General features: G+C 42.2%; 1 protein-coding gene across 1 annotated transcript in view; it reads right to left on the bottom strand.

The window, feature by feature from the left end:
- Nucleotides 1–349: 349 nt before the first annotated feature.
- The window catches only part of VPS50 (VPS50 subunit of EARP/GARPII complex), a 77671-nt gene continuing 51267 nt past the window's right edge, over nt 350–26753 (bottom strand). Inside the window, exons 22-28 of the mRNA XM_083405357.1 lie at nt 26009–26089; nt 8977–9125; nt 7843–7939; nt 7507–7665; nt 5368–5489; nt 3834–4023; nt 350–1073 (exon numbers count right to left, since the gene is read on the bottom strand). Of these exons, the coding sequence (XP_083261483.1) occupies nt 954–1073; nt 3834–4023; nt 5368–5489; nt 7507–7665; nt 7843–7939; nt 8977–9125; nt 26009–26089 (918 nt within the window). The 3' untranslated portion in view covers nt 350–953. The remainder of the gene's footprint in view (nt 1074–3833; nt 4024–5367; nt 5490–7506; nt 7666–7842; nt 7940–8976; nt 9126–26008; nt 26090–26753) is intronic.

Genomic DNA, 26753 nt, shown 5'->3' on the forward strand with positions numbered 1-26753 from the left:
TTCCTAGGGAGCATAAAGTAATGCTTGGAATATCCTTCTTGAAATTCTAGATCCTGAGATCTGACACACCCTGGAGTGTCAGCAATGGCATCTTGATGGTGGAATGACAACCCCTTGGGATCCAGCTGGCATTGTCACCTTCCTTTTCTTCTCGGCATTTGAATAATCTGGGAACACGGATCTGTGCAATGGTATGGGGACAATGGATTGATTCTGTACTGTTCCAAGTATTGTTGTTTAAATGCTATTTATGTAATTTTAAATGCTGCAACCCTGCCCCCCGAGATCATCCATGATGAAGGGTGGAAAAAAAGTAAGCTACTAGAAAGAGATTCCACAAGCCCACGCATTAGTGTACAGTATTTATTACTTTCCCATAATTTGTGGTCAATTTCTTTGACAAGACAGATTTCTTTCTGAAATGAACATACATTTGCAAGGAAATAAAAAGGCAATGAGCTTAAACATTAGAGTAATATTTTGCTGATGCACACTCTTAAAGGACATGCACATTTCATAATCTGAAGACTCTGAACAAAGTTCTCTTTATATGGGTTCATAACCGCCTTCTGAGCAAAGAAGGGTGAACTACTGCATTAGCAGCCCTTTTACAAAAAGACAAAAAAAAAAAACCCACAAAAAACCACCAACTAAATATATTAATATCTCAGCTTGTTTCCTTCTAATTTTGATTAGCCATATAGTACACAATTAAGGAAAATATACAGCCAAAATGGTACAACAGTGCCTTCCTGACAACAGAAGAAACAGAAAAGACAGTATAAAAATTGCATTTGAAAAGCCCACCGCACTGATTCAAAGTGCCTTCAAAGTCAACAGGAATACGGCACACATTTTCCCCATTTAACCAAACTCCATCAGTAGTCCATTAGAGATACCCTCGTTCTCTTCATTGGTTAAAAAAAACCCCAAAATCTGCAAGCTCTCTCCTATTATCTTTTAGGCCTATCAATGTCGTCGATAGCTGCTAACAGTTTTTGTCGTGCTTTTTTGTTGATGTGGGTCCCCAGACAAACATTCACCAGATTAGTCAACTGCTTGGCAGAATACTCCTGGGCAAAGAAAGCAAATCACATTTTAGTTTCAAGCAAGCGGAATGACACTGCCCAGTAAATAAGAAACATATTGCTAAAAGAAAAAGAAAAGGAAGAAAATGAACCACGGCAGAACCTGTCACTTTCTGAAGAAATATTCAAAGCCACACATGTGGCTATTATTTGTGGTTGTGAAGCTTAGAAGGGTGTTTTGCAACAAGTACGGCAGATTATCACGGGGAAATGCTTACAGTTTTAGTCAAGCGTTGGATGGGATGCAGTTCTGTGAATATTTAAACATCTTAAGGCACTTAAAATTTATTTTCCATTCTTCGGGGGAAAATATGCGAAACTGGCTAAGACTGAAAACAACCATGAAAGCAGATACTAAGAAAACAACACTGTTTCGGCAAATCTGTTTTTAGTGCTTCTGCTCACAGTTCCAATTTAGCTTTACCTAAAGGATTTGAGGGGGGGAAATTCAGCAATATTGTACCTGATCAAAAGATGAGCACATTTCTTAAATAGTGTTTTAAGAAGGATAATTGTTAACTCTTACAAAAACACAGAAATGTGCCAGGGCACAGCTGCCTGTTTAAACAGAGCTCTCTCTTGCTTTAGAGACTGCCAGAACATTTGAGTGATTATTTAACGGAGGTAAAGCTTTTAACATTTCTCTTGGGTAAGGGAGAAGGGTGGAAATGCTCTCAAAGTGGGTTTACACTCATCCAAGAAAAGTAAATGTCTAGCCAGATTGAGAGCAATCCAGGATTACTGACTCAGTGCAACATTTGCAAGTTTTTAAAAATAATAAAAATAAAAATGCAACCATGCACCGCTCCAACCAATGTATGGTGAGAATAACTAGGATTCTAACTTCACTGTTTAGAAGCTGCAATATTCTCAGAATGAGGAGGGTACAAAAATAGCACTTTTAAAAAAGGCTCACATTTAGCAGAGCTATGTAAGTTCCAACACAGACTATTTGGATGGATAAAGAAAAGAGGCTGAAACAAGATTTGTGGAAGAAGTCGCTGGGAGCTAGGTAGGGAGTTATTATCCAATGTTAAAAGAAAATAATCTGCCAAGACATTTTTCCCCCCTTTTGCTCTGGATGATTAATTGGTGATCTTTGGTGGGTTTGCGCACTGTGTGCCTCAGATGTCTCGTTGAGTGAGAAAAGTTAAGCACAGCTCTGACACATCCAATTCACTTTGTTTCCAGGTTTCCTTTGGTGCAAGCATATGGACTCCTTCCCAGCCTATTACCACCCAGAATCTCTTACGAGCTCACAGCTATTGTGCTACAATTATAGCGCATCATCAATAGAGCATAACATGATTGGGACTCATTTATGTCTACTTACGCCAGCCTTGGACAACCTAGCATATATATATGGAAGCGATTGTTCCAGTTTTTGAACATTCTTTCAGAAGCTGGACGTCTGACAGGACTTCCACGGGTTCCGATTGGCTGCAGGAGATTCCTGCAGCCAATCAGAAGCCGTGGTTTGGAAGTCGAACATTTAGGAAGTTGAACAGACTTCCAGAAAAGATTCTGTTCGACTTCCAAGGTACAACTGTATTAGAGCACCCAAAGAACTTAACAGTCGTGGCCTCATGGATATTGTTTAGATCTGATAAATCCTAAACCTACAAGTAACAGAAAAGAGATTGCTTTTTATGGAAGGTACTTGGAGAACTCTTTATTCTCTTAATTTATTCAGTACTGCATTTACATACCACCCATGTAATTAAGTTCCCAGGGCGGTTTATGAATCCACAGGCTTACAGTGATCTATTCTGACTTTCATCGTTTTAAAATGAATTGATTTAATAGTTTAATATCTATAAGCTTCCATGTTTATAGTAAAACAAGGTATAAAAATAGTTATAGGATAAATAACCAGCAGTTGTTCTTCTGACTGATGTATTGTTCTCATAGCTTTCTTATATAACAACGCCAAAGTTATGGGTCAATTCCTTAATGATGCAACCAACCGCGGAAATAATCAAGAACTGTTCCTAATGGGCCTTCTAAACTTAGTATATTAAGCAGAAAGCAAGCAGTACAGGGAACAGACTGTTACAGAACGGAAAAGCACCAATCAAAAAGGAAGGGGAAAACACAGAAGCCAGGATAGGGGGTGGGGGAAGAGACACGCACCTCCATTATGCTAGGAAAATAGCTTCTTGAAATGAGCCCAGCCCATTTCAGTTGTCAGACCCTTCTTTAGGGACTCTCATCAGCCTGGGAGCCTATACCCTTCCTTGAAAGATTTAAACCCTATTTGGAAATCTTCCCTCTCATGTGATTACAAACACTGGCAAGAAAGTGCTGGGAAGTCCATCTGTCCCCAAGCACATTTTTTCTAAACCAGGGATCCCCATATGATTTCCAACATGCGCTGTTGTAAATAGTAGAGGCTCCTAGCTCCAATCAAATGTCCTTCAGCTCTCAATATGAGGCCTGTAATGCGTCTGAGGAGGGTGGGGCTTGCCAGTGTGCCCCCCCCCCATTCTCCCTCACGTGATTGTAATGACATGAGGGAAATAAGCCTAGTGCTTATTCTCTCTTTTTCTTTCTTTCTCTCTCACACACACATGGGCCTTTTTATCATGGGGCAAGTGACTTTAGACCGAGTGGATGGGGAGGAGAGCAAGTTTATCACTTTCCTTGCCAGCCACCTGTGCTTAAATTACATGGACTACACTGTTGCCTCAAGGATATTCCCCACAATTCCCACCCAATGAGAGGAACTAAAAATCCACGTCTTACCCTGTGCTCCTTGATCCAGCGTTCCATGTCATTTTCAGTCAAATAATAAGCCTTGATGTAGGTTTCAACAAATTCCTTATCCGGAATAGGTCTAATATCCGTGAGTTTCTCCAGCTTCATTAAAAATTGCTGAAAGTCCAGTTGCATCAAGGCACGCCCCTCGTTGCTACACTTTTTGACATTTGCGTAACTAAGACAGACAAGCAACAGATAAGTGTGCAGTCGTGGTTGCGCGGTAACTACTCTGCCGTCCTCATCTTTGTGGGCAAATTGCCGCAGAATGCAGTAAAGATATCAAGCTGCTATTGGAGACTGATGTATTTACAGAGGACTAAAGGGACAACTCTCACGTCACTTGTGAATACTCTTCTCTTGCCTTTCAAGATGGCAATTGGTTTGGAAAATGAATGGTCTGAATTTGACTCTAGGGAACAGTCAAAGGTGATATTAATACTTCTGTAGTGATAAATTAGAGGGACGCGGGTGGTGCTGTGGGTTAAAGCACAGAGCCTAGGACTTGCCGATCAGAAGGTCGGCGAACCGCGACGGGTGAGCTCCTGTTGCTCGGTCCCTGCTCCTGCCAACCTAGCAGTTCAAAAGCACGTCAAAGTCCAAGTAGATAAATAGGTACCACTTCGGCAGGAAGGTAAACGGTGTTTCCGTGCGCTGCTCTGATTCGCCAGAAGCGGCTTAGTCATGCTTGCCACATGACCCGGAAGCTGTACGCCGGCTCCCTCAGCCAATACAGTGAGATGAGCACAGCAATCCCAGACTCAGCCACGACTGGACCTAATGGTCAGGGTCCCTTTACCTTTACCTTTAGTGATAAATTCTCTTGGTTAAATTGATGTTGGAAAGGCTGTAGCTTAGTGGGAGAGCATCTGCCTTGCTTGCAGACATTCCCAGGTGAACCCCTGGCATCTCCAGGTAGGGCTGGGAATGGTGATGTCAGAAACCCTGGAGAGCCACTGCTGGACTGAGCTAGATGGGCCAATTGTTTGATTACTATGTTCCTAAGAACCTTGAGGTGCCGTAGCAGCCGTTCTGACCCGGTAATGAAGTGAGCAAGGAAAAGTTTCCTCTAATAATTAATATTGTTACACATTCACAGTGGCTCTGTGCTCAAGCTCAGTTCAAGGATTCTACTCCTCATGAATCCTATGCAAGGCAGCTCATGGTCACATGTGGTGTGATCACTGCAGAACTTGAGATATAACCTGGATATGATCTTCCCGAGGAATGGGGACCCCTGGCCCTCCAGATGTTGTTGGACTTCAACTCCCTTCATCCTTGACCACTGGGTATGCTGGCTGGATCTGATGAGAGTTAGAGATCCACAACATACAGGAGGCCTGCGGATTCCCCCATCCTTGATCCAACTTAAGGCTAAAGCAGGGTCCACACAGCCCAAGCATCTCTGATTAATTAGCTCACATCATCCAAATTTTAAAGTTTTTCAAGAAAAGAGCAGGGTTGAATCATGTGCTACAAGGCAGGGAAGGGGACTCACAAAAAAATTAGAAAATCCACTTACCCTTCTACAATAGTTCTATTAGCTAGTCGTATACAATGCTCCCAAAGAATATTTGACACTGGCAATGGAATACGAACTCTCTTAGAAACCTCATTCAGCTGCCTGTTAAACTGTTCAAATTCCTAATAAAACATAAAGGGAATATTAGTCAGTGGTGGCAATACATACAAAACATACCTATCTAGACATGAAAGCTCATATATATAGAGGGAGCAAAGGAAGGCACAAATCACAATGATACAAAATGGAGAGAAAATGGATTATACTTCATCTGATTTATGGTTATTATGAAGGTTGCTACTAAACTCCCCTATCATCGAAAATTCTGTAGCTGAATTAGATATGCTTTTGGAACATGTGGAATGTTCGTAGAATGTTCATATGGCATGAATTGTGTTCACGCTGCTACTTTATCCTTGGTCAGCCCATTGGTCCAGCTAGGTCTGCTCTGATTGGCAGGCTTTGCAGGGTGTCAGATAGCAGGCGAGTCATTCATGACACCTGATACTTTAACTGGTGATGCCAGGGATTGAACCTGGAGCTTTCTGCATGGAGGCTTACCTAACTCAACCTAGGCTAGTATGTGCTGATGCTTCTAGTGCACTCCAGGGCATGCCACCACTTTTCATACTGTAGCTTCCATAGTTTTGGAGCAATTAATTAGTCCAGCTGGGTGTGTGGCAAGAACCTGGTTCACACTGTACTATCCTGCACATATATGGGAGTATCCTAGACCACACAGCTCATGGGAACTACAGCTCCAATGATACTTCACAAACATGGATATGGAGAATCCAATCCAGTAAATTCAACTTATTACTGAATCAGAATTGACAGGATTTGTCCATCCCTAAAGCATACAAATATAAACTCATAAAATGCACTACATGGAACACACATGCAACATATTTTTATTATAGCTGGCCTGCGTGAAGTGTGCGTGTAATGGTTCTAGGGGTTGTTCGTGCGTAAGCCGGTGCAAACACCTGTCTGGGTTGCCTGAGTGAACCTTTTCTGTCCGGACAGCCACTCACCCGTGGCTGTCTCAATCGCTGGCAGAATCCGTCAGTGGGCGTTTCTTAAACTTCTTCCAGCAGAGAAGCTCTTTGACGCCTAGTCTCCTCCTACTCTCTCTGCGCGAAAGCCTTCTGCGCAAGGAGGGTGTAGGCAGCGGAGGACCTCTACTCTCCCCGCTGGTCCCCGGCAAGGAGTCATGGGACCGCCTCGCTTATTCCCCCATCTCCCCCCCCCCCTTCTCCACTGGAGCTACGCTGATTCTCTTCCCCAGAAGATGGGCTGCCTCTCCCAATCCCGGGACGCTCTCTGGAATCCCTCTGGATTTTGCTCTCTCCCTCCGGCACTGATGGCAGTTCCCTGACAGTGCGTTACTAAGCAAAAAAAGTTAGTCTCAGTTAAGGATTAAAATTGGGAAGAATTAGTACGGAATAGTAGCCTACAAATGGAATTCATAAAAATATATAATTTGGTGATTGGATAAAATTAATTCACATATCCCCAAGTCTGTTATTCTTGTCCAGGAAATGTAAGGACAACAGAAGACCAAGGCTACCATCCTATGCTCACTCACTTGGCAGTAAAGTGGGACTTACTTCTGCTTATGATTGTACTAGTGAAGGACTAACGCTTATAGGTAAGTCTGGGAACGCTGATAGTCTTTAGCAGATAGAAATAAAACTCATAATGGAAACACAAAGGGGGAAGGTAATTGCAGACAATTACTCCTCAAGGTCAATCTGACTAGATTCTGGCACCACCAACAATTAATTAAATTAAGCTTGGCTTTCCTTCTATATTTGTGGTCTCTTGTGACAGGCTTTTCATATTTCCAGCTAGGAGAGTCCCATAATGATATATTTGTTAATGATATATCCCAACTCATGACCCGAATTGAACTCCAGCAGGTCTCCTACTCTCACTGCTGGCATGCTACCCACAAGTCTTCAGCTTTAATAATGGGAAAACAAATATTTTTAGCTCTAGCAACGCCAACAAAAAATTGGTTAGAGCAAAACATAAAGCTGAGAATGTGTTGCACGGGATATATAAGAAGGCACCAACAGAAACGATTTCTGTCTTTGTTAGGTCATTAAAATGCAATGCAAGAAAAGAGATACTCACCTTTAAAAGAGAATCTACATAAATGTTGTGTTGTGACATGATTTCTTTCACATCCCATTTCACATTTGCCATTAGCAGCAGCATCTGTTCGTAATCAATTGCTTTAGCAGCTACAATCCAGTATATAGGCTTACGGAGTTCACTGGCTGTTGAAACCGTCTGGAACGCAAGGAGAATCTGGTGTAATTAACAGCATTTTCTTCCTATGGTACAGGAAAACTTCAGATAAACTGCACAACTCATCACGGTGTCATGCACGCGATATAGCCATTCAGGAGAAATCAATGAATTCAACCCTTAAAAAATAAAAACAGTGGATGTGTGCAGAATCCTGACCTGCGAATAGAACTGCTGAAGAAAAGGTTTCTTGGCTGGAGGCATTACAGCATCAAGATGAGACTGGAGGAACTCAAACTGCTCAGCTAAAAACACTCTGAGAAACAAAAGAGAAAAATCCATTGTGACCTCGGTACAAATATTAGAAAAAGTTATTGCCTCCGGAAGATAATACAAGAGCCTTTTGGACCAGATGCCTGGTCTACGTTGTATCCTGCAGATGCAACTCCCAATATTTTGTGTGATGACTTCTAGCTTTAACGGCTTTAAAAGGGAATTAGTCAAATTCATGAAGCATAAGCCGACCAGTGGCTATTAGTCATGATGGCCATATGAACACCCCCCACCCAGCTTCAGAGATCATATGCTTCCAAATAGTAACAGCTAGGGAACAACAGCAAGAGAGGCCTTCTGCGTCCTGCATGCGCTATCTCTTAAGGACCTGGTTTGCCCCTGACGCAAAGAGGATGCTAGACTAGGGAGGCCTAGGCTAGGGGGCTCAATTTTTTTAGCTCTTGCTCACTAATTTTATGAACCACATATCTCTGTAAGAAATCTCCCAATGGCGCCCACGCTTTGTCTCTGTTACAAAGTGATAACAAATGATTTCTGAATTAAAATGCTCCGTTTGTTATGAGCACGAACACAGACAAAAATGTAAACAACAGAACACGGTGAAACAAAGCAGTTGGCAACGCAACCAGGCAACTGAATATAGCTGGAGAAGTTCAGGCAAGTATGTTGTCTGATATGGAGTGGCACTCTCAGGAGGCTGCGGTCCAGCGCTACCCAGTGGGCCAAAAGAGTTGCTCTAATATTGATCTTAAAAATAAGATACATTTTTAAGTCAAAAGGATGCAGAAAAGCTGGGAATGCATCCATTTTAAGCATCGCCACAGACAGAGAAGTATGGGATTCAGGATATATTAGTATAGTCTGAACCATGAATCCCTCGTTTAACCCCAAGCGATTTATGCTCTTATCGTGCACAAAGCGTCATAGCCAATGACAGAAAGTTAATACCACGAAGACCCCACTTGAAGCGGTTCAACAATTGGAGGGTGAATCTAAAAACTAATCTGCAAGCGTCCATCGTAATAATTAGAAAGAAACACGGTTTGACAGTCAACGCACAAGGATTCTGTGGCGACCACTCTCTCTGCCAAGCCATATAAAGTGCTGCCTGATGTCAAGACGACAAGGTGGCTGAGATGGGGGGTTGGAACCTTTTCCTTTCTTTCTTCAACAGCAGTCAGCGTTCCAGCGGCATCTGAGGAGACCTCCTGCAGGGGGTATGGGAGAGAGAGGGAGGGAGGGAGGAAAGCAAGGAAGACAGGCATCAGAGTTAGTGAAACATGATGAACACAGCCTCAGGTATTCAGGCAACGGAAACTGGCACGTCTTGTTTCTATCTAGCTGAAAATCCAGCTGAAACACAGGGTTCTCTGGGGACTAAACCATGCTATTGCTGAAATTTAAGAATCCAGGAGGCAGATAATCTGACCACAAGAACCCACACACTTCAATGGGCTTCTAAAGGCCGGGAAGCCTGAGATTTGAGAAGCATAATTAATAAGACAGCTCTTTGTCCTCAAGGGTAGCAAAATGAACGTGTTCATTCAGGAACTTTATACTACTCACCTTCAACCCTGCAGCTGTTTTGTGTTGTTAATCGAGGAATCCATTTATCAAGCTATGATTTTGTTAAATCTCATAAACACTGCATATATACACAAAAATGTGGGGTTTGGGGGTGTGTGTTTTTTTAAAAGCAATGGCCTTCTGGCTTTGTTCAGCAGGGAAGTCTGTTTCTGATGAAGCCTCGCCTTCATGTTATTCAAATGACTACCTAGAAGAGAAACCTGACTGGAATGCATTCATCCCTCACAGCGGAAGAGATTCATCATGTACTAGAATTCTCTGTGGGTTTCTCGTCGCTCCAAGCAAATAAAATGCACAAAGTTTTAGGAAAGAATCAATTACTATAAGTAAGTTATATGAAACCACCAAGATTAGAGGGAAGAGAAACATGGGCAACAAATAAATAATGCTCTCTCGCAGTATTTGGAACAGGGATATATAACCCAAAAATTAATCTGAATGATTTACAGCATAGTAAGTTTTGATAAAGTCATTTTCTGTCCACATCCACAATAAAATGGAAACCTAGATCATATTTAAAGCTCCAAGAGGGTCTATTTTCTAGATACACTACCGGATAGCAAGTATCAAGCAGATACATATTTCAACCACTATTTTGATTATACAGAATGACTGAGGCTGGGATTCAAATGGCTGTTTAAAGTTACAATCACCTGCACTAGCTCAGTGGGTTTCTTTTTTAAAACAAACAAACAAACAACAATGTTTTCTTTGGACAGCTCATCTCACTATACTTCCCATTGAATTTCTACAGTGAAATGCATCCATGAGTGGAGGATATAGCAGCTCAGTGCTTTTTTTCTAAAATAATGTTTATAGGTACTCTCACTTTGACTCAAGAAAATCACCATTTTATAGTTCAAATCGGGAAAAATAAATACAGTAAATGTACAAAAGTACAAAGATTCACAAAATGTTTAGGTGTATGTGTCCCCCTGCGTCCCCCCCCCCCCCGAAAAAAGCATTGTGTGGTCATCCGTGAGTTATTTCATTTTGTCATGAGTGAGAATGTGACCAGAGTTTCACCAAGTGGCCAATCTACTAACCACATTTCGAAAACAGGGATAAAGTGCCAGCGACATTTGGGGACCCTACAAGGAGGGGCAGAGTGATTGTAAAAAATGGAAGAGGTGAGATCTTATTCCCAATGCTGCCTGTGGATGGCATAGTTCTAACAGCTGAATACTAGTGCCACTAAGCAAGCAATGGTATATGCTAGTGCAAAACGTAAGACACAAAGTACTAAAACACAGGGATACCCTCTAGCATCAATTAAGTGAAATCTTGCAAACCACGCAAAACTCTGCAGATTTGCAACAACAATAAATGGACCTGAAGATCTAAATGTTTTTAACGTCCAGACTTTTCTGCAGTCATAAAATATGTGCACCTTCTCCTAACAACCGCACTTTGTCAAAGTATTTATATTACAGTAAGCACCTCATCAAACGCATTGCTGTGCTGTCTCCCCTGCACATTAAAAAGATGGAAAGCTGTGCCCTATAAAAACAACATTAAAGAATAAGACATCAAGAGGAGAATAACAAACCAACAAGGTGTTTGGGTCAAAGGGGTTGTTACTGTGAGAAGCAGGCCAAGCAGTTTGAGCTCAAAGACAACTCTGTCTATTCCACATCAGTAAACTTTTAAGCCAGAAACCTATTTATATATTAAAAGTGAAATGTGGTTCATGAGTGAAACACCTTTAGAGTGAGCAACAAATCACAGCACAATAATTTTTTGACTGCTTATGCATAACAAAGGCATTTAAAAGTAAAAATTGAAAATCCATTATGAAACAAAGAAAGAGAAGATTGAAATTCTTTTTAAAAAAAAAACCATTTTTTTTGATATGATTCTCCATGACCAGAATTACAATTTTGACCTTCAATCTATTGGCTGCTTCAAATTACACCGAGAAACAAGTGTGTGATGACTGGAATAATGTATTAAAACTAAAATTTAAAGTGGGCCGTTTTTAAAGGTAAAGGTAAAGGTACCGCTGCCCGTACGGGCCAGTCTTGACAGACTCTAGGGTTGTGCGCTCATCTCACTCTAGAGGCCGGGAGCCAGCACTGTCCACAGACACTTCCGGGTCACGTGGCCAGCGTGACGAAGCTGCTCTAGCGAACTGGCACCAGAGCAGCACATGGAAACGCCGTTTACCTTCCCTCTATAAAGCGGTACCTATTTATCTACTTGCACTTAAGGGTGCTTTCAAACTGCTAGGTGGGCAGGAGCTGGGACCGAACGACGGCAGCTCACCCCGCCGCAGGGATTCGAACCGCCGACCATGCGATCGGCAAGTCCTAGGCGCTGAGGTTTTACCCACAGCGCCACCCGCATCCCTTTTTACTAGTGGTGAATTTAGATGCTGCAAGTGGGACTGTTCCAAATGGCAGTGTGGGCTACTTTCTTACTCCCCACCTCTCACAACAGAGACTGTAGCATGTGCTTGGATTGTGGAAAAGAATTGGCATGTTAGCCTTTCCTACCAACTTCACCCAACTCCTCTCAATTTGCATTGCAGGGCCATCTTGAGTGTCCCACTGTTGTATATAACCTTCTTTTGTTAATATTTGATTTCACTAAGGTATCTTCCATTAGAAACCCAAAAAGATTCTTGAGACACCTCCAATTTTCCCTGCTTGACCCACCTATCTCAGGAACCTAGGAAGCTGCCTTACAGCTCTCTGTTTAGTTGATATACTGATTGGAAGCGGCTCTGCAGAATTTCATTAAGGGTTGCTTCCCAGTCCTATCTGGAATTGACCCTAGGACCTTCTGCATAAAAAAGATGTTCTACCACTAAGTCTATGGCCCTTCTCCTAAACTCTGAAACTTTGTATCAGAATGAGCAGCTCAATCTTGCTGTTGTCGGCATCTGTCTGTCTCGAGAGACAATGGAGGGCGCCTCCAGAGGTGAAGTCAAACCGCTGTGTTAGCAGTACCAAAGTGACCTTCTTTGGGTGCAAGCGTGGGCAGTGTGCACGGAGGTCCTCTTGGCCTCACTGATGTGGTCCAAAGGAAGCAGAGCAATATGTTTGGCACCAGCTGGGCTGCAGGAGTTGCCAGAAGGAGGTGTACAAGGCACCATCCAACCACCTTAGGGACTCTTCTCTGGATATTAGGGTTTACTTTACCCCTGAGCCTTTTCTTCTCCCGAAGACATCCCGCAACCATTTTGTCTCTGGGGATTGGCCACAATTCAGTGGAGAATTCTCAGCTACTAAGATGACTTCAAGGTCTGCCCAGTTTCTTTGAGATGCCTTTGTCTTCTTGCCTGTTTTGTCCATGAGAAAGGACTTGCTAGAGCACAACAGGTAATGTTCAATTATTTTCCGGCAAGGTTCTCTTGGGCTGCATTGATAGGAAAGCCAAGCATCTCCCTCCCCTCTCTGCAGGGTCCTTCCTTGCATCAAGGGCTGATCTGAATGAGGCTCTGCTACCCAGAGAAATGCCAACTTTGCAGCTCCTGTCCTAATTCACTGTTGGTGGGCAGAATGCAGGCACTACATCAGTTGAAGAGGCCCCATGCAGCGCAGAATGCCATTCAAGCCACCCATGGCAGCAGGGGAGTCTATGAATAAAGAAGAGGTTGCATAGCATTCATGAAGACAGGGCTTTCAATCTAACTATACAGTGGTACCTCAGGTTACATACGCTTCAGGTTACACACTCCGCTAACCCAGAAATAGTGCTTCAGGTTAAGAACTTTGCTTCAGGATGAGAACAGAAATCATGCTCCGGCGGCACGGCGGCAGCAGGAGGCCCCATTAGCTAAAATGGTGCTTCAGGTTAAGAACAGTTTCAGGTTAAGTACGGACCTCCGGAATGAATTAAGTAGTTAACCTGAAGTACCACTGTACACCCCTTCATGGATCACTGCCTTGCCGTGGCGAAGGGGCTTGAAGAACTCAGAGAAGCTATGAACTATGCCGAGCAGGGCACCCAAGATGAACAGGTCATAGTGGAGAGTTTTGACCAAACGTGATCCACCTGGAGCAGGAACCGGCAAGCCACTCCAGTATCCTTGCCAAGAAAACTCCATGGACAAAGACAACAGGCATATAAAAGATATGACGCTGGAAGATGAGCCCCTCAGGTCGGAAGGCGTCCAACATGCTACTGGGGAAGAGCGGAGGACAAGTACAAGTAGATCCAGAGCTGATGAAGCGGCTGGGCCAAAGCCGAAAGGACGCTCAGTTGCGGATATGCATGGAAGCGAAAGGAAAGTCCAATGCTGTAAAGAAAAATATTGCACAGGAACCTGGAATGTAAGAACCATGAACCTTGGTAAGTTGGATGTGGTCAAAAATGAGATGGCAAGAATAAATATTGACATCCTGGGCATCAGTGAACTAAAATGGACGGGAATGGGCGAATTCAGTTCGGATGACCATCATATCTACTACTGTGGGCAAAACCCGCAAAAGAAATGGAGTGGCCCTCATAGTCAACAAAAGAGTGGCGAAAGCTGTACTGGGATGCAATCTCAAAAATGATAGAATGATCTCAATACGAATCCAAGGCAGACCTTTTAACATAACAGTAATCCAAGTTTATGCACCAACTACTGGTGCTGAAGAAACTGAAATTGACCAATTCTATGAAGACTTACAACACCTTATAGAAGTGACACCAAAGAAGGATGTTCTTCTCATTATAGGGGATTGGAATGCTAAAGTAGGGAATCAAGAGATAAAAGGAACAACTGGCAAATTTGGCCTTGGAATTCAAAACGAAGCAGGGCAAAGGCTAATAGAGTTCTGTCAAGAGAACAAGCTGGTCATCACAAACACTCTTTTCCAACAACACAAGAGACGACTCTACACATGGACATCACCAGATGGGCAGCATCGAAATCAGATTGATTATATTCTCTGCAGCCAAAGATGGAGAAGCTCTATACAGTCAGCAAAAACAAGACCTGGAGCTGACTGTGGCTCAGATCATCAGCTTCTTATAGCAAAATTCAAGCTTAAACTGAAGAAAGTAGGAAAAACCACTGGGCCGGTAAGATACAATCTAAACCAAATCCCTTATGAATACACAGTGGAAGTGAGGAACAGGTTTAAGTATTTAGATTTGCTGGACAGAGTACTTGAAGAACTATGGATGGAGGCTCGAAACATTATACAGGAGGCAGCAATGAAAATCATCCCAATGAAAAGGAAATGCAAGAAAGTAAAGTGGCTGTCCAATGAGGCCTTACAAATAGCGGGGGAGAGAAGGCAAGCAAAATGCGAGGGAGATAGAGAAAGATACAGGAAATTGAATGCAGAATTCCAAAAAATAGCAAGGAGAGACAAGAAGGCTTTCCTAAATGAGCAATGCAAAGAAATAGAGGAAAACAACAGAATGGGAAGAACCAGAGATCTGTTCAAGAAAATTGGAGATATGAAAGGAAAATTTCATTCAAAGATTACCATAATAAAGGACAAAAGTGGTAAGGACCTAACAGAAGCAGAAGACATCAAGAAGAGGTGGCAAGAATACACAGAGGAATTATACCAGAAAGATATGGATGTCTCGTACACCCCAGGTAGTGTGGTTGCTGACCTTGAGCCAGACATCCTGGAGAGTGAAGTCAAATGGGCCTTAGAAAGCATTGCAAATAACAAGGCCAGTGGAAGTGATGGTATTCCAGCTGAACTATTTAAAATTTTAGAAGATGATGCTGTTAAGGTGCTACACTCAATATGCCAGCAAATTTGGAAAACTCAGCAGTGGCCAGAGGATTGGAGAAGGTCAGTCTACATCCCAATCCCAAAGAAGGGCAGTGCTAAAGAATGCTCCAACTACCGCACAATTGCACTCATTTCACATGCTAGCAAGGTTATGCTTAAAATTCTACAAGGAAGGCTCAAGCAGTATGTGGACCGAGAACTCCCAGAAGTGCAAGCTGGATTTAGAAGAGGCAGAGGAACCAGAGACCAAATTGCAAACATGCGCTGGATTATGGAGAAAGCTAGAGAGTTCCAGAAAGACATCTACTTCTGCTTCATTGACTATGCAAAAGCCTTTGACTGTGTCGACCACAGCAAACTATGGCAAGTTCTTAAAGAAATGGGAGTGCCTGATCACCTCATCTGTCTCCTGAGAAATCTCTATGTGGGACAAGAAGCTACAGTTAGAACTGGATATGGAACAACTGATTGGTTCAAAATTGGGAAAGGAGTACGACAAGGCTGTATTTTGTCTCCCTGCATATTTAACTTATATGCAGAATTCATCATGCGAAAGGCTGGGCTGGATGAATCCCTAGCCGGAATTAAGATTGCTGGAAGAAATATCAACAACCTCAGATATGCAGATGACACAACCTTGATGGCAGAAAGTGAGGAGGAATTAAAGAACCTTTTATTGAGGGTGAAAGAGGAGAGCGCAAAATATGGTCTGAAGCTCAACATCAAAAAAACGAAGATCATGGCCACTGGTCCCATCACCTCCTGGCAAATAGAAGGGGAGGAAATGGAGGCAGTGAGAGATTTTACTTTCTTGGGCTCCATGATCACTGCAGATGGTGACAGCAGCCACGAAATTAAGAGACGCCTGCTTCTTGGGAGGAAAGCAATGACAAACCTAGACAACATTTTAAAAAGTAGAGACATCACCTTGCCAACAAAGGTCCGTATAGTAAAAGCTATGGTTTTCCCAGTAGTGATGTATGGAAGTGAGAGCTGGACCATAAAGAAGGCTGATCGCCGAAGAATTGACGCTTTTGAATTATGGTGCTGGAGAAGACTCTTGAGAGTCCCATGGACTGCAAGAAGATCAAACGCATCCATTCTTAAGGAAATCAGCCCTGAGTGCTCACTGGAAGGACAGATCGTGAAGCTGAGGCTCCAATACTTTGGCCATCTCATGAGAAGAGAAGACTCACTGGAAAAGACCCTGATGTTGGGAAAGATGGAGGGCATAAGGAGAAGGGGACGACAGAGGATGAGATGGTTAGACAGTGTTCTCGAAGCTACGAACATGAACCTGACCAAACTGCGGGTGGCAGTGGAAGACAGGAGTGCCTGGCGTGCTCTGGTCCATGGGGTCACGAAGAGTCGGACACGACTGAACGACTAAACAACAACAAACCACTGTACAAGGATTGTGATGAAAAATGAACTTTCCAAAGGTCTGCTTTGCTTGGGATACAGCAGTTTTGCAATTTTAAAGCCAAGAAGACAGTGGCAAATAAACTACATTAAATCAGAGCACCCAACTGTTCATGGATATTTTCACCAGCATTGAAAAGCCCCCCACTCTCAGTATTTTTTATGGCTGTATTGAAATGATGCAAAAGTGTCCATCTATTGGGATTGAGGCTAATGGCTTAGTCTGTCTTCAGTGACATCAGCACGTAGCCCGATCTCATTGGCTATGTAGTGTCATTAAATCGTCCTATTTATGATGAGTTGGGATTAGGATTGCCCATGTGACTAACAGAAGGTGATGGCAATATGGTGTGTGGATGGGAGGAGTTGCCAGAATAGCAGCAGAGCAATGGGAGTGAAAAATATGGGGCGGGTGGGGGGGAGAGGAGATTAACATCCACAGAATTTAGGATTCTTTCAAGAAGTATATTGGTCCTCTGAAAGCAAGCTTTTGACACACACCCCCAAACTGAAAGAGGAGAACATTCAGTGCAGTCCAAGCAACAGTGCTCCAAAGTGACAAATTGATTTGATATAGAGTAAGAAAAGAACAAAGGCAGGCAGGCTTCTAGCATCCAGAGACATAAAATTCCTCAACAAACATAACCCATTGACCCAATATGTCAAGGACATATACAGACTGCCTGACCCTTAATGACATTTTGCTTCTTTAGGGTATCGTTCCATGCTTCTACAATACACTGAGAAAGGTTTTTATTTTTGAGATAGCAAAAAGCAAGTAGGCGTTGCAAAAAGCCTTTCATTATACAGCTAGCATTTGTGCCTTTAAAAAACACACACAAAATGAGGTGGGGGAGATTTTCTGTCTCAAGTGTTTCCCACTTTCAAAAGAGTGACATTTCCTACTTTCATTTTCTCCTTCATTGAGCAGGAAAACAAGAAGGACCTTTGAGCAACTGTCAGGTTTACAGGTGCCATTCAGGTTGGAAAAGCATCAAGTCTCAGCAGCTTTTGTACTGTATCACTCCTTGTAATGAGAAAGGAGGTAGACAGATCATTGACTGGTACGTTACAAAGGATTTTGGAGTATGTAATTTTCACCACTGGCCACAGGAACAAACTTGATGAAGAGCTCCTTTTCACGTTTAGCAGTATTTGTACTACACACACACACACACACACACACACACACACAAAATCTAGGAATATGATGCCATCTTTCTTTAACATACATTGTGAAACAAGTGGTAAAATCCAAGAATTCTGGAACTAACCATTCACAAAAAATAAAACCTAACAGTGGAGGCCCAGACAGATTACTCGACTCACCTGAGATAGAAATTGTTAATCTACTCAACCATACTGAAAATAACTGAGATGCTAGTTGAGCCAACTACTGGTCTCACAAACTGGATTCCAAGTATATAAATCCACTTGAGATTCCAAGTATATAAATCCACTTGAGTTTGGGTCACTCAAGTTATGTGTCCACATCCTACATTTCCCAGGGTTCTTTTTTAAGGTAGCAGGCCTCCACTCGCACTGAATTACACAGATGAATGTTAATATGAAAGATTGCTTCTAATAAGTTTGGGTGCAACAGCTTGAGACAAGCTTTTGTGGGATAACCAGCCTCATATAACCAACATGTTTAATTAATGCATGAAGGAAGGGGTTGTGCCATAGAGTAAGCTGTGCTGCCAGGCTTAGCTCACCTTAAGAGAGACTAGGTAATCAAGACCTTGTTCCCCTTCATTCTACCTGAGAAGCTTAATGTGTGAGGAGATCTGAGCTGGCTGCTCCATTCAGGACCACATGGCTCTTACAAGCCACTCTTGAGTTCCTACATCAATAATTTAGTGATTTTAAATCTCTGCTGGGGTTCTCCCCAAAGAGCACTTGTCTCAAACTTGGATTTTGGAATTCTCCTTTTATACCTAATTTTTATCTTGCAACCAACATAGCATTTTTATTACTTAGTAGTGAGGGCAACAGCTAGTTTTCTGCTGGAGCTTCCACAGCGAGTCAGACTTCACACACACACCCCTTGCACCATTTTTGCAGGGATCATCTTTAAACTCCTAACCTAATGTTTCTTGTAACGAAGTGTTTCTAAATGACAACAACCACTACTTTCCTTTTGTATCTCCCAGTCGTAAAGCCCGGGAGAAATATTCAGCAACTTCTATGGAGTAAGAATTCATAATGTAGGCTTTCTCTAACTTATACCAAAGAATGAAGTAACCTCTTTAAGGTTACATGAGAACTGAGAATTCTTTTAAGGTTCCTGGAAGTCAAAGAAAATTCTACCTTAATAAATCCATAAGGGTCATATTCAACTGGTACATAAACTAGCCATAAAAAAAAAAAAAGATTAAAGCTCATTGCTGTGGAAACAAGCTGTTTTAAATGTGCATATTGTCAGTATTTCATACCACAACCTTACAAACAAACAACAGCTTAATAGCCAGAGCAAAAAGGTAACAGAAATTTGTGGAAAGTTAACGAATCTTGATAATTAAACAAGCACATCAGGAAAATACAAAGAACTCAAGCTTCTTAATTTAAATACACACACACACACACACACACACACATATAAAATTGTCCAGTTGCACCTTAGAGACCAACTAAGTTTGTTCTTGGTATGAGCTTTCATGTGCATGCACTCTTCTTCAGATACCTGAAGAAGAATTATGCAGTATCTGAAGAAGTGTGAATGTACACAAAAGCTCATACCAAGAACAAACTTAGTTGGTCTCTAAGGTGCTACTGGACAATACATACACACACACACACACACACACACACACACACACTGTGTCAGACCAACACGGCTACCTACCCGAATTCTTAATTTAAGAATGCTTCTTTGAGCATTAATGAGTAGAACAATCTTCTGAAACTTCACTCAGAAGTCAGTCCCCAAAAGTTCAAAGGTACATACTAGCAGCTAAGTATTAGTCAATGAAACAATAACACAAAGTTTTCATTAGTCCACTTCCTGTTTTGCCAAGTAGATGACAAAAGATATACATTACTCTTCAACAATTCTTCCCGCTAAATAGGAAAAGGAGACTGCTACTTTTCTAAAGTCTAATTATATTCAGCCTCGAAAATCTAAAAATTTACATCTGCCTCCTCAAAGGAGTTATCTGCATGCACTTCAGTGCAGAGCCATCAAAATATACAAGCACAAGTACAGGAACTAATATCTCAACCTTCATGGTGATGGATGATGTTAATTAAAGCTTTATTTACTAACCAATGCTTCCCCTGGGCAAGAGCAATTTTGCAAAACCAAATGTGCCCTTTTTCTACTATCAGTCCTAAAAGTTGTCTTTCAGTTTAATGCAAAACAATCGATGAGAAAGAAAGAAACAAGATACGGTTTTATAAGGACTCCACTGAGAACAATATGGCCTGAGTTTGAAGACACAACTGGGAAAAGCAAGAGCTTTTTACCTATATACTGACTAGTGTATAATTTAACACACAAAACAAACCTGGTGGGTAAAATAAAGGCCACATAATCAGTCTGGGTTCAAATTCTCCCACTGCCATTGCAACGTATGACAGTACCTGAAACCGAGTCAAACCGTTAGTCAGTCTAGTACAGTACTGTTTACTCTAACTAGAAACAGTTATAAAAGGCAATGGCAGCTGGTGTCCACTGGCACTGGTGGGGTGGAAAGCAAGGAGGCCAACAGTAGGTGGCGCCAGAGCCAAATGACTGGCGGAGCTGACTAATTCTAGCTTTGCCTCCTCCCTGTTGAGTTCTGCAAAGGCAACACTGAACTGAGCACTATGGAGGAAGAAGCTAACTGCCAGTCCCACCCTATAGAGTGGTTGTAATAAGAAGGCAGGTAGGCAGAGGCTGCTTGAGGGCAGACTGCAGTTGGCAGGGCAGCACCCTACTGGCTCTAATGGGCCAGCCTATGCTGCTCAAAAGTCTCAAGCAGAAGTCCTTCCTGGCTCTGCTTCATAAAGGGAAAGGCCATTAGCAGAGCATCTGTCCTGAACACAGAAGGTCCCAGGTTCAAACCCCAGCGTCTCTAGGTAGGGGTGGGAGAGACCCTTGTCCAAAATGCTGGAGAGCCACAACCAGTCAACGTGGGCAACACTGAGCCAGCTTGGCAAATGGTCTGACTCAGTATAGAGGAGCTTTCAATTATCTTTATAAACCCGAGATATTGAAACTAGGAGGAGCACAACACTCTGCCTTTCTTTTGAACACCAAAGTACTTGCAGATAGACTAACCCATCAAGCACTCTACTATATGCTAAAATCAATACAACTGACCATGATTAAAATGAAATTTAAAATGTAATGAAAAATTTGTATCCGTCATGATGGCTACATATGCTAATCAATTAAGCTCAACCGTTAAAATAATTAGTTTGTGAGGGAACACATTTGGTACAAACACCACCACCATGTAAGTTATAAAACCAATTTATTCTTAGTATCTCAATCACAGCACCTTGTGGTGTTTAACTCAAATACTGAGACAGAACAGGCAACCAGATTTTTTCAATGGATCGACATATAATGGGTAAAATAAATAAAGTAATTAGTAGTATATTCGATTTGGCTGCAGCAACAACAACAACAAACATTTTCACTCCTACATTGGAATACCAGTAATCATCCCTTCAATATACAGTAGTACCTCTGGTTACAAACTTAATTCGTTCCGGAGGTCCGTTCTTAACCTGAAACGGTTCTTAACCTGAGGTACCACTTTAGCTAATGGGGCCTTCTGGTGCTACCGAGCCACCGGAACACGATTTCTGTTCTCATCCTGGAGCAAAGTTCTTAACCCGAGGTACTACTTCTGGGTTAGTGGAGTCTGTAACCCGAAGTATTTGTAACCCGAGGTGTTTGTAACCCAAGGTACCACTGTATCTACTATGGTCTTAAAATCCATAAAAGGCCTACATAAGGAAGGTTAGTATGTGAAGGTAATGTGCCCTGATGTGATCTTTCTTAAACTTGCAACATCACCACAAGAAATACATGCTATTCATAGCCATAACTATGTTTGTGGACATCACTGCCAGAAACCCATTCCGTCAGGTCACAACAATGAATGGCCTAACACCAAAAACCCTTCAACAGTTACAATTGCCAGTTTATTTTGACATCTCTGTGCCCAGCACTCCACCCTTCATTTTCCATCCGGCATAGCTTGAAAGGATGTTACCATCCATTTAACTTATTTTCAACTCTGGTTGCGATAGATGGCAACCCAAGTTTAGCTCCGAGAACAGCAGATATGTCCTACTTTCCCCCCTCAAAAATTCACCCTGCAAGATTTCCAAATGAGATTTTGGCCATTTCTCCAGAGCTTGGCCTCATGGAATAACTGAACTAAGACAAAATCTTCAACACAATGATCTCCTGTTGTCATTCTTTGCTAAGTAATTTTTTGGAAACTGACAAACTGGTGTTTAAACAGTTGCTGTTGTTTCTAGGAGAACCAATTGTTCAATATAAAACTCAAATATCTAAATGACTGGACTTGATACATTACTTGATCATCAAGCAGCCATTTACATTTCTGGAATCTGCTACCAAAAAACTACCAAAAAAGGCTGGCTGCTCCTTCTGACTCGGAAACTTCACCTAGTTCAAAATGTAGCAGCCATATTACTGATGCAACTAATGGTTGCCAGTTAGTTTCCAGGTCAATTTCCAGGTGCTCATTTTGGGGTTCAAACTCTAAATAATTTAGCCCCCCAATATCTGCAAATACCACCTCCTTCCCTTCAGACCCCCTGGGGAGAAGGACTCTTGGTAGTTCTACTGCCCATAGTAGTTCAAGGTGGTGTCTCAGGAGGGAAACTCTCTGTGGTAGCCCATAAGCTGTGAAATTCGCTCCCCAGAGATGCTTCTGGCACCTCTATTAAATGTCCCTAGCCTCTGACACCCGAGATACATATTTTTCAGATCCACCCTATCTTTGTGACTATAATTTGTTTTAAATAGTTTCAGTGTTGTAGTTTTTAATTGCTATAACCTGTCCTGGGACCTCATGGTGAAATGTGAGCAAGAAATTTAAACTGAAATAAAAAACTGAAGTCTTTCTCCAATGTGGGAGAGGGAAGAACATATTCAGATGAACAGCTTAAGAGGTGAAGTGACGCCAGAGGGGGTTTAATTACCTATTTTCCACTTTTTTAGAAGGTGCATTAAAAGAATTAGGCCCCCTTATCATTATCTGTATTTAGAATTAAATTCTCAATCCTTTTCCTGTGAACAGATGACCTTAGAGTTATCTTAATTCATAAAGAGTATGCCAGGCTCCCTCAAATCTAAATGTAACAGGATCCAAAATTGCTTTTGTTTGATGCAACTCATTACTTTTTTGCCACTGACAAAATTGATCAAGAATTTGCCTAACTTAAAAGCAAAATTAGTCTTATTAAAGTTAATAGAGCAATTCACAGTCAACACTGAGCAGGAAGCCATCCAAAATACAGTTGGTCAAAAAGGTAATAGCTAGACGTCATTGCCAATGCAAGATTTCTCAGAAAATTAAGAAATAGAAAGAATAAAGGATCACAGCTTTTTGCATGCAGAAATCTTTCCTAGAGAGTTGTAAAGTGTCAGTGGTAACTTTCTGGTTTTAAAAAAATCTGCTACAGAGAACAGCCTAGAATCTACTAAGGTAAAGGTAAAGGGACCCCTGACCATTAGGTCCAGTTGTGGCCGACTCTGGGGTTGCGGCGCTCATCTCGCTTTATTGGCCGAGGGAGCCGGCGTACAGCTTCCGGGTCATGGGGCCAGCATGACTAAGCCGCTTCTGGCGAACCAGAGCAGCACACGGAAACACTGTTTACCTTCCTGCCGGAGTGATACCTATTGATCTACTTGCACTTTGACGTGCTTTCAAACTGCTAGGTTGGCAGGAGCAGGGACCGAGCAACGGGAGCTCACCCCGTCGCAGGGATTTGAACCACTGACCTTCTGATCAGCAAGTCCTAGGCTCTGTGGTTTAACCCACAGCACCACCCGCATCCCTAGAATTTACTAGGAAAACTTATAAATGCCATAGTCAAGCATTCAGTGACCCAATTCTAACTTGACGCTATGCCAAACCATGGCTTAGGTTGGAGTCCTGTTGGAGCTGTGCTACTCTGAGTTAGCACCACACCCAGACCCAGACTTGTGCTTTGTTTCGCTCCAAACAAAAACCACAAGCCAATAAACCAAAGATTATTTTTAGTTTACCACTCAAAGTTTATCTGAAGCAAACAAGCCATGAGCTGCCTGGGTATAGATGCAACAGTAAGGCAAGTCATGGCTTACTCATAGATGCTGTGGTAGCAGCAGGACCAAGGAACCTGCATATGTGCTTGGCTCTCCCTAAGCCATGGTTTGGCTTACCATTATGTGTGAATGGGGGTCGTTAAGCCTTCTGCTACCCTCAACACTGGTGCATTCAGAAAACTGTAAGAAGGGAGAACCTACAGGTGCGCATAGACTGCTCCCTGATGGTCTGCTGAACATGCAAATGCCAGTGCTGGAGAGCACACAGAAACTGGGAACAGGGAAGACAGACTCACCCCCCCCCCCCCACACACACACATGTACAGTGTACAGATGGAGAAATATAGCAGCAAATACTTTAGGAACGGCTTGATAGTCCAACTTGTTACCCCTTGGCAAACGTGGCTCATTGTGTAGGGATGTGAGACAAAGCCTTCTCTGTAGTAATGTCTTGGTTTTGAAAATTCCCTTGCCCTGGTGGCATGAACAGCCACATCCCTGATGAACATCCGTCACTACTTAAGACATTTTTACTCGCCCAGGTTTAAGCCGGATCTAGTTAGCAGCTCTGGATTCTTAAATTTGAACGCTGTCAATTTTAATAGGTTTTCTGATCTTTCATTTCCTTTAGACTTTATGGGAAAAGGTTTCCAATCCTGATCTCGTAAGAGCAGAATGTGAACACAGAATTGGTACCACATTACTTATTAGGGATATGTGCTTTTACGTTCTTTCAACAGTTGACAGGATAAACTGTGGTTCTTATACTGTAGATTCAATTCTTCCTGGAAGGAGGAGACCCACTTATACCAGCTGCTGACATAAAAGAGATGCAGTGTATCACGGTGGTATGAATAATGTCTTAGCTAAAAACAACAACAGCCAAATTATGTTGGTGTTTGGCTATAAAAAAAGGCACACAAACAAATAAATCAACATCTATCAAATATTTCCACTGGCAGCTAACATGCTCTCAGAGGACGAGAGATAGATGGCAAGGCAAAAGTGGTTAGACTGACTTTTGGGTAGCCATTTTAGTACTGTAACATACAGCTTTTATAATCACACTTGAGACCAGACCTTCTATTATTAATAAAACATAGTGCACTGAGTATGGAACAAATGCCTGCGATTCTCTACTGGAGAAAGTGGGGGGGAGGCAATTTCCATCAATTGCTCCTGCAGAACCCCATGCTCCAGGGGCCCCTGGAGTTCCACCCACCCCCCATACACACACAGTTGTTCCAGGGGGTCAGGGGCTTTCTGTAACAGCATGGGAAACTGGAAACAGAAAAAACCTCTGGACTGATGGTTCCTACTAATGTGATTCTGTGAAGGCACCCGAGTTGAAGTCATTAGGCTTTATTTCACATCACTCATACCAATGAATGTGGATATCACATTGTGAAGCACAGAGAGTGAGAACTGAACTGTCTCATGTTTGGTCTCTCCAGGTTTATAATCAGTAAAGGTGCTGTGGCCGATTGCTGAAACCTTAGGCCCCAAAGGATGGGCATCTTCTGGAGGACTGTTGAGACAGAAGGATTCACAGGTAATGCAACTGCTGTGAAAAAACAGGCAGTGATTCCTAAAGGGAAAATCTTGTTGAATGCATGTTTTTTTTTAAGCTTTCCATCTTTAAAAGTCATCTTGATGGCTTTGCTGAGGTAGGGGTATGAAATATAGGATAAAATCCCAATTATCATTGTAAGTTTTAACCACCACCGCTTCACCATAGACAGTCTCATGCTGTTTCTGAAATATACACAGGCATCAACTTTGCCAAATTTCCAAGTTTCTTCATTATTGTGGATCACCCAGTGGTATGGGTCAAGAGGAACCAACAAGAGGGCCTAACTGGCAGCCGGGGCAGTCAAGCCAGGATTGGTGTAATATGCTCAAGCAGTCTTCCTGGCTGCTGAACTCTGCACCAGCTGAAGTTTCCGAACCATCTTCAGAGCCATCTCCACAAACCATGTGTTGTTGTAATCTAACATGGATTAACATGGATTTAGTGCAATTACTCAGGATGGTGTACATCTGGTACAGCATACCAATGCAAAGCAGAAATTCCCATTACTCTTCCATTTCAATTACTCAAAGTCCTACAACTCACCAGATCAATCAGGCTCTCCTGTATTCTGTTGAGTGTGGTTCGAAGCCGGCTGCTGCTGAGTCCCAGTCCTGTCGTTTCAAACTGGAAGTGAGAGGGAATTCTAAGCAACACAATTTGGATAGCATACAAATAATACAAAGGAATTTTCCCATTTGCCTACATTCCATTGCCACATTGGATAAAAGCTCAGCATGACATGGTATTTCAATCAAAATTAAAAAGAGGTGGAAAAATGGGTGGGATGGGGAGGGGAGGCAGCAGCAACACACTCAACATTGCACTCATATAAAAAGAAAAACTAAGTTTCATACACTAGAACGACCACACACAATTCATACCGGACACATGAATTATCCACTGTATTAGGGGATAATTTTTTTCCAGAATACTTTATATAGCACTTTGGGAAGCCATGTGCTTTGTATTCTTTGTGAGAATGGCATCAAACGGCACCAGACACCTTTGCCACATGAAGAACAAATTTAATGTAAATCAGAATGAAGAACTGTACTTGCTACTTAGTAGCAATTACCTTTGTGCTCTAAGATAACTAGTTACATAAGGAAGATTTCCTTTTGAAAAGATTCAGTGAAGTTACACCTACACAAACATTTGTGATTATGAATCAAGCAGAAAATGTTCCAGTGTCATGGTTCACAAAGACCCAAAGCGATTCCATTAGAGGAATGAATTATACTAGCTCATCCTGTTGCAACTTACCACATTTTAAATTCAGTGGGAATTA

The sequence above is a fragment of the Podarcis tiliguerta genome, assembly GCF_965153285.1.
Source record: "Podarcis tiliguerta genome assembly, chromosome: 12".
In the NCBI taxonomy this organism is placed as follows: Eukaryota; Metazoa; Chordata; class Lepidosauria; order Squamata; family Lacertidae; genus Podarcis; species Podarcis tiliguerta.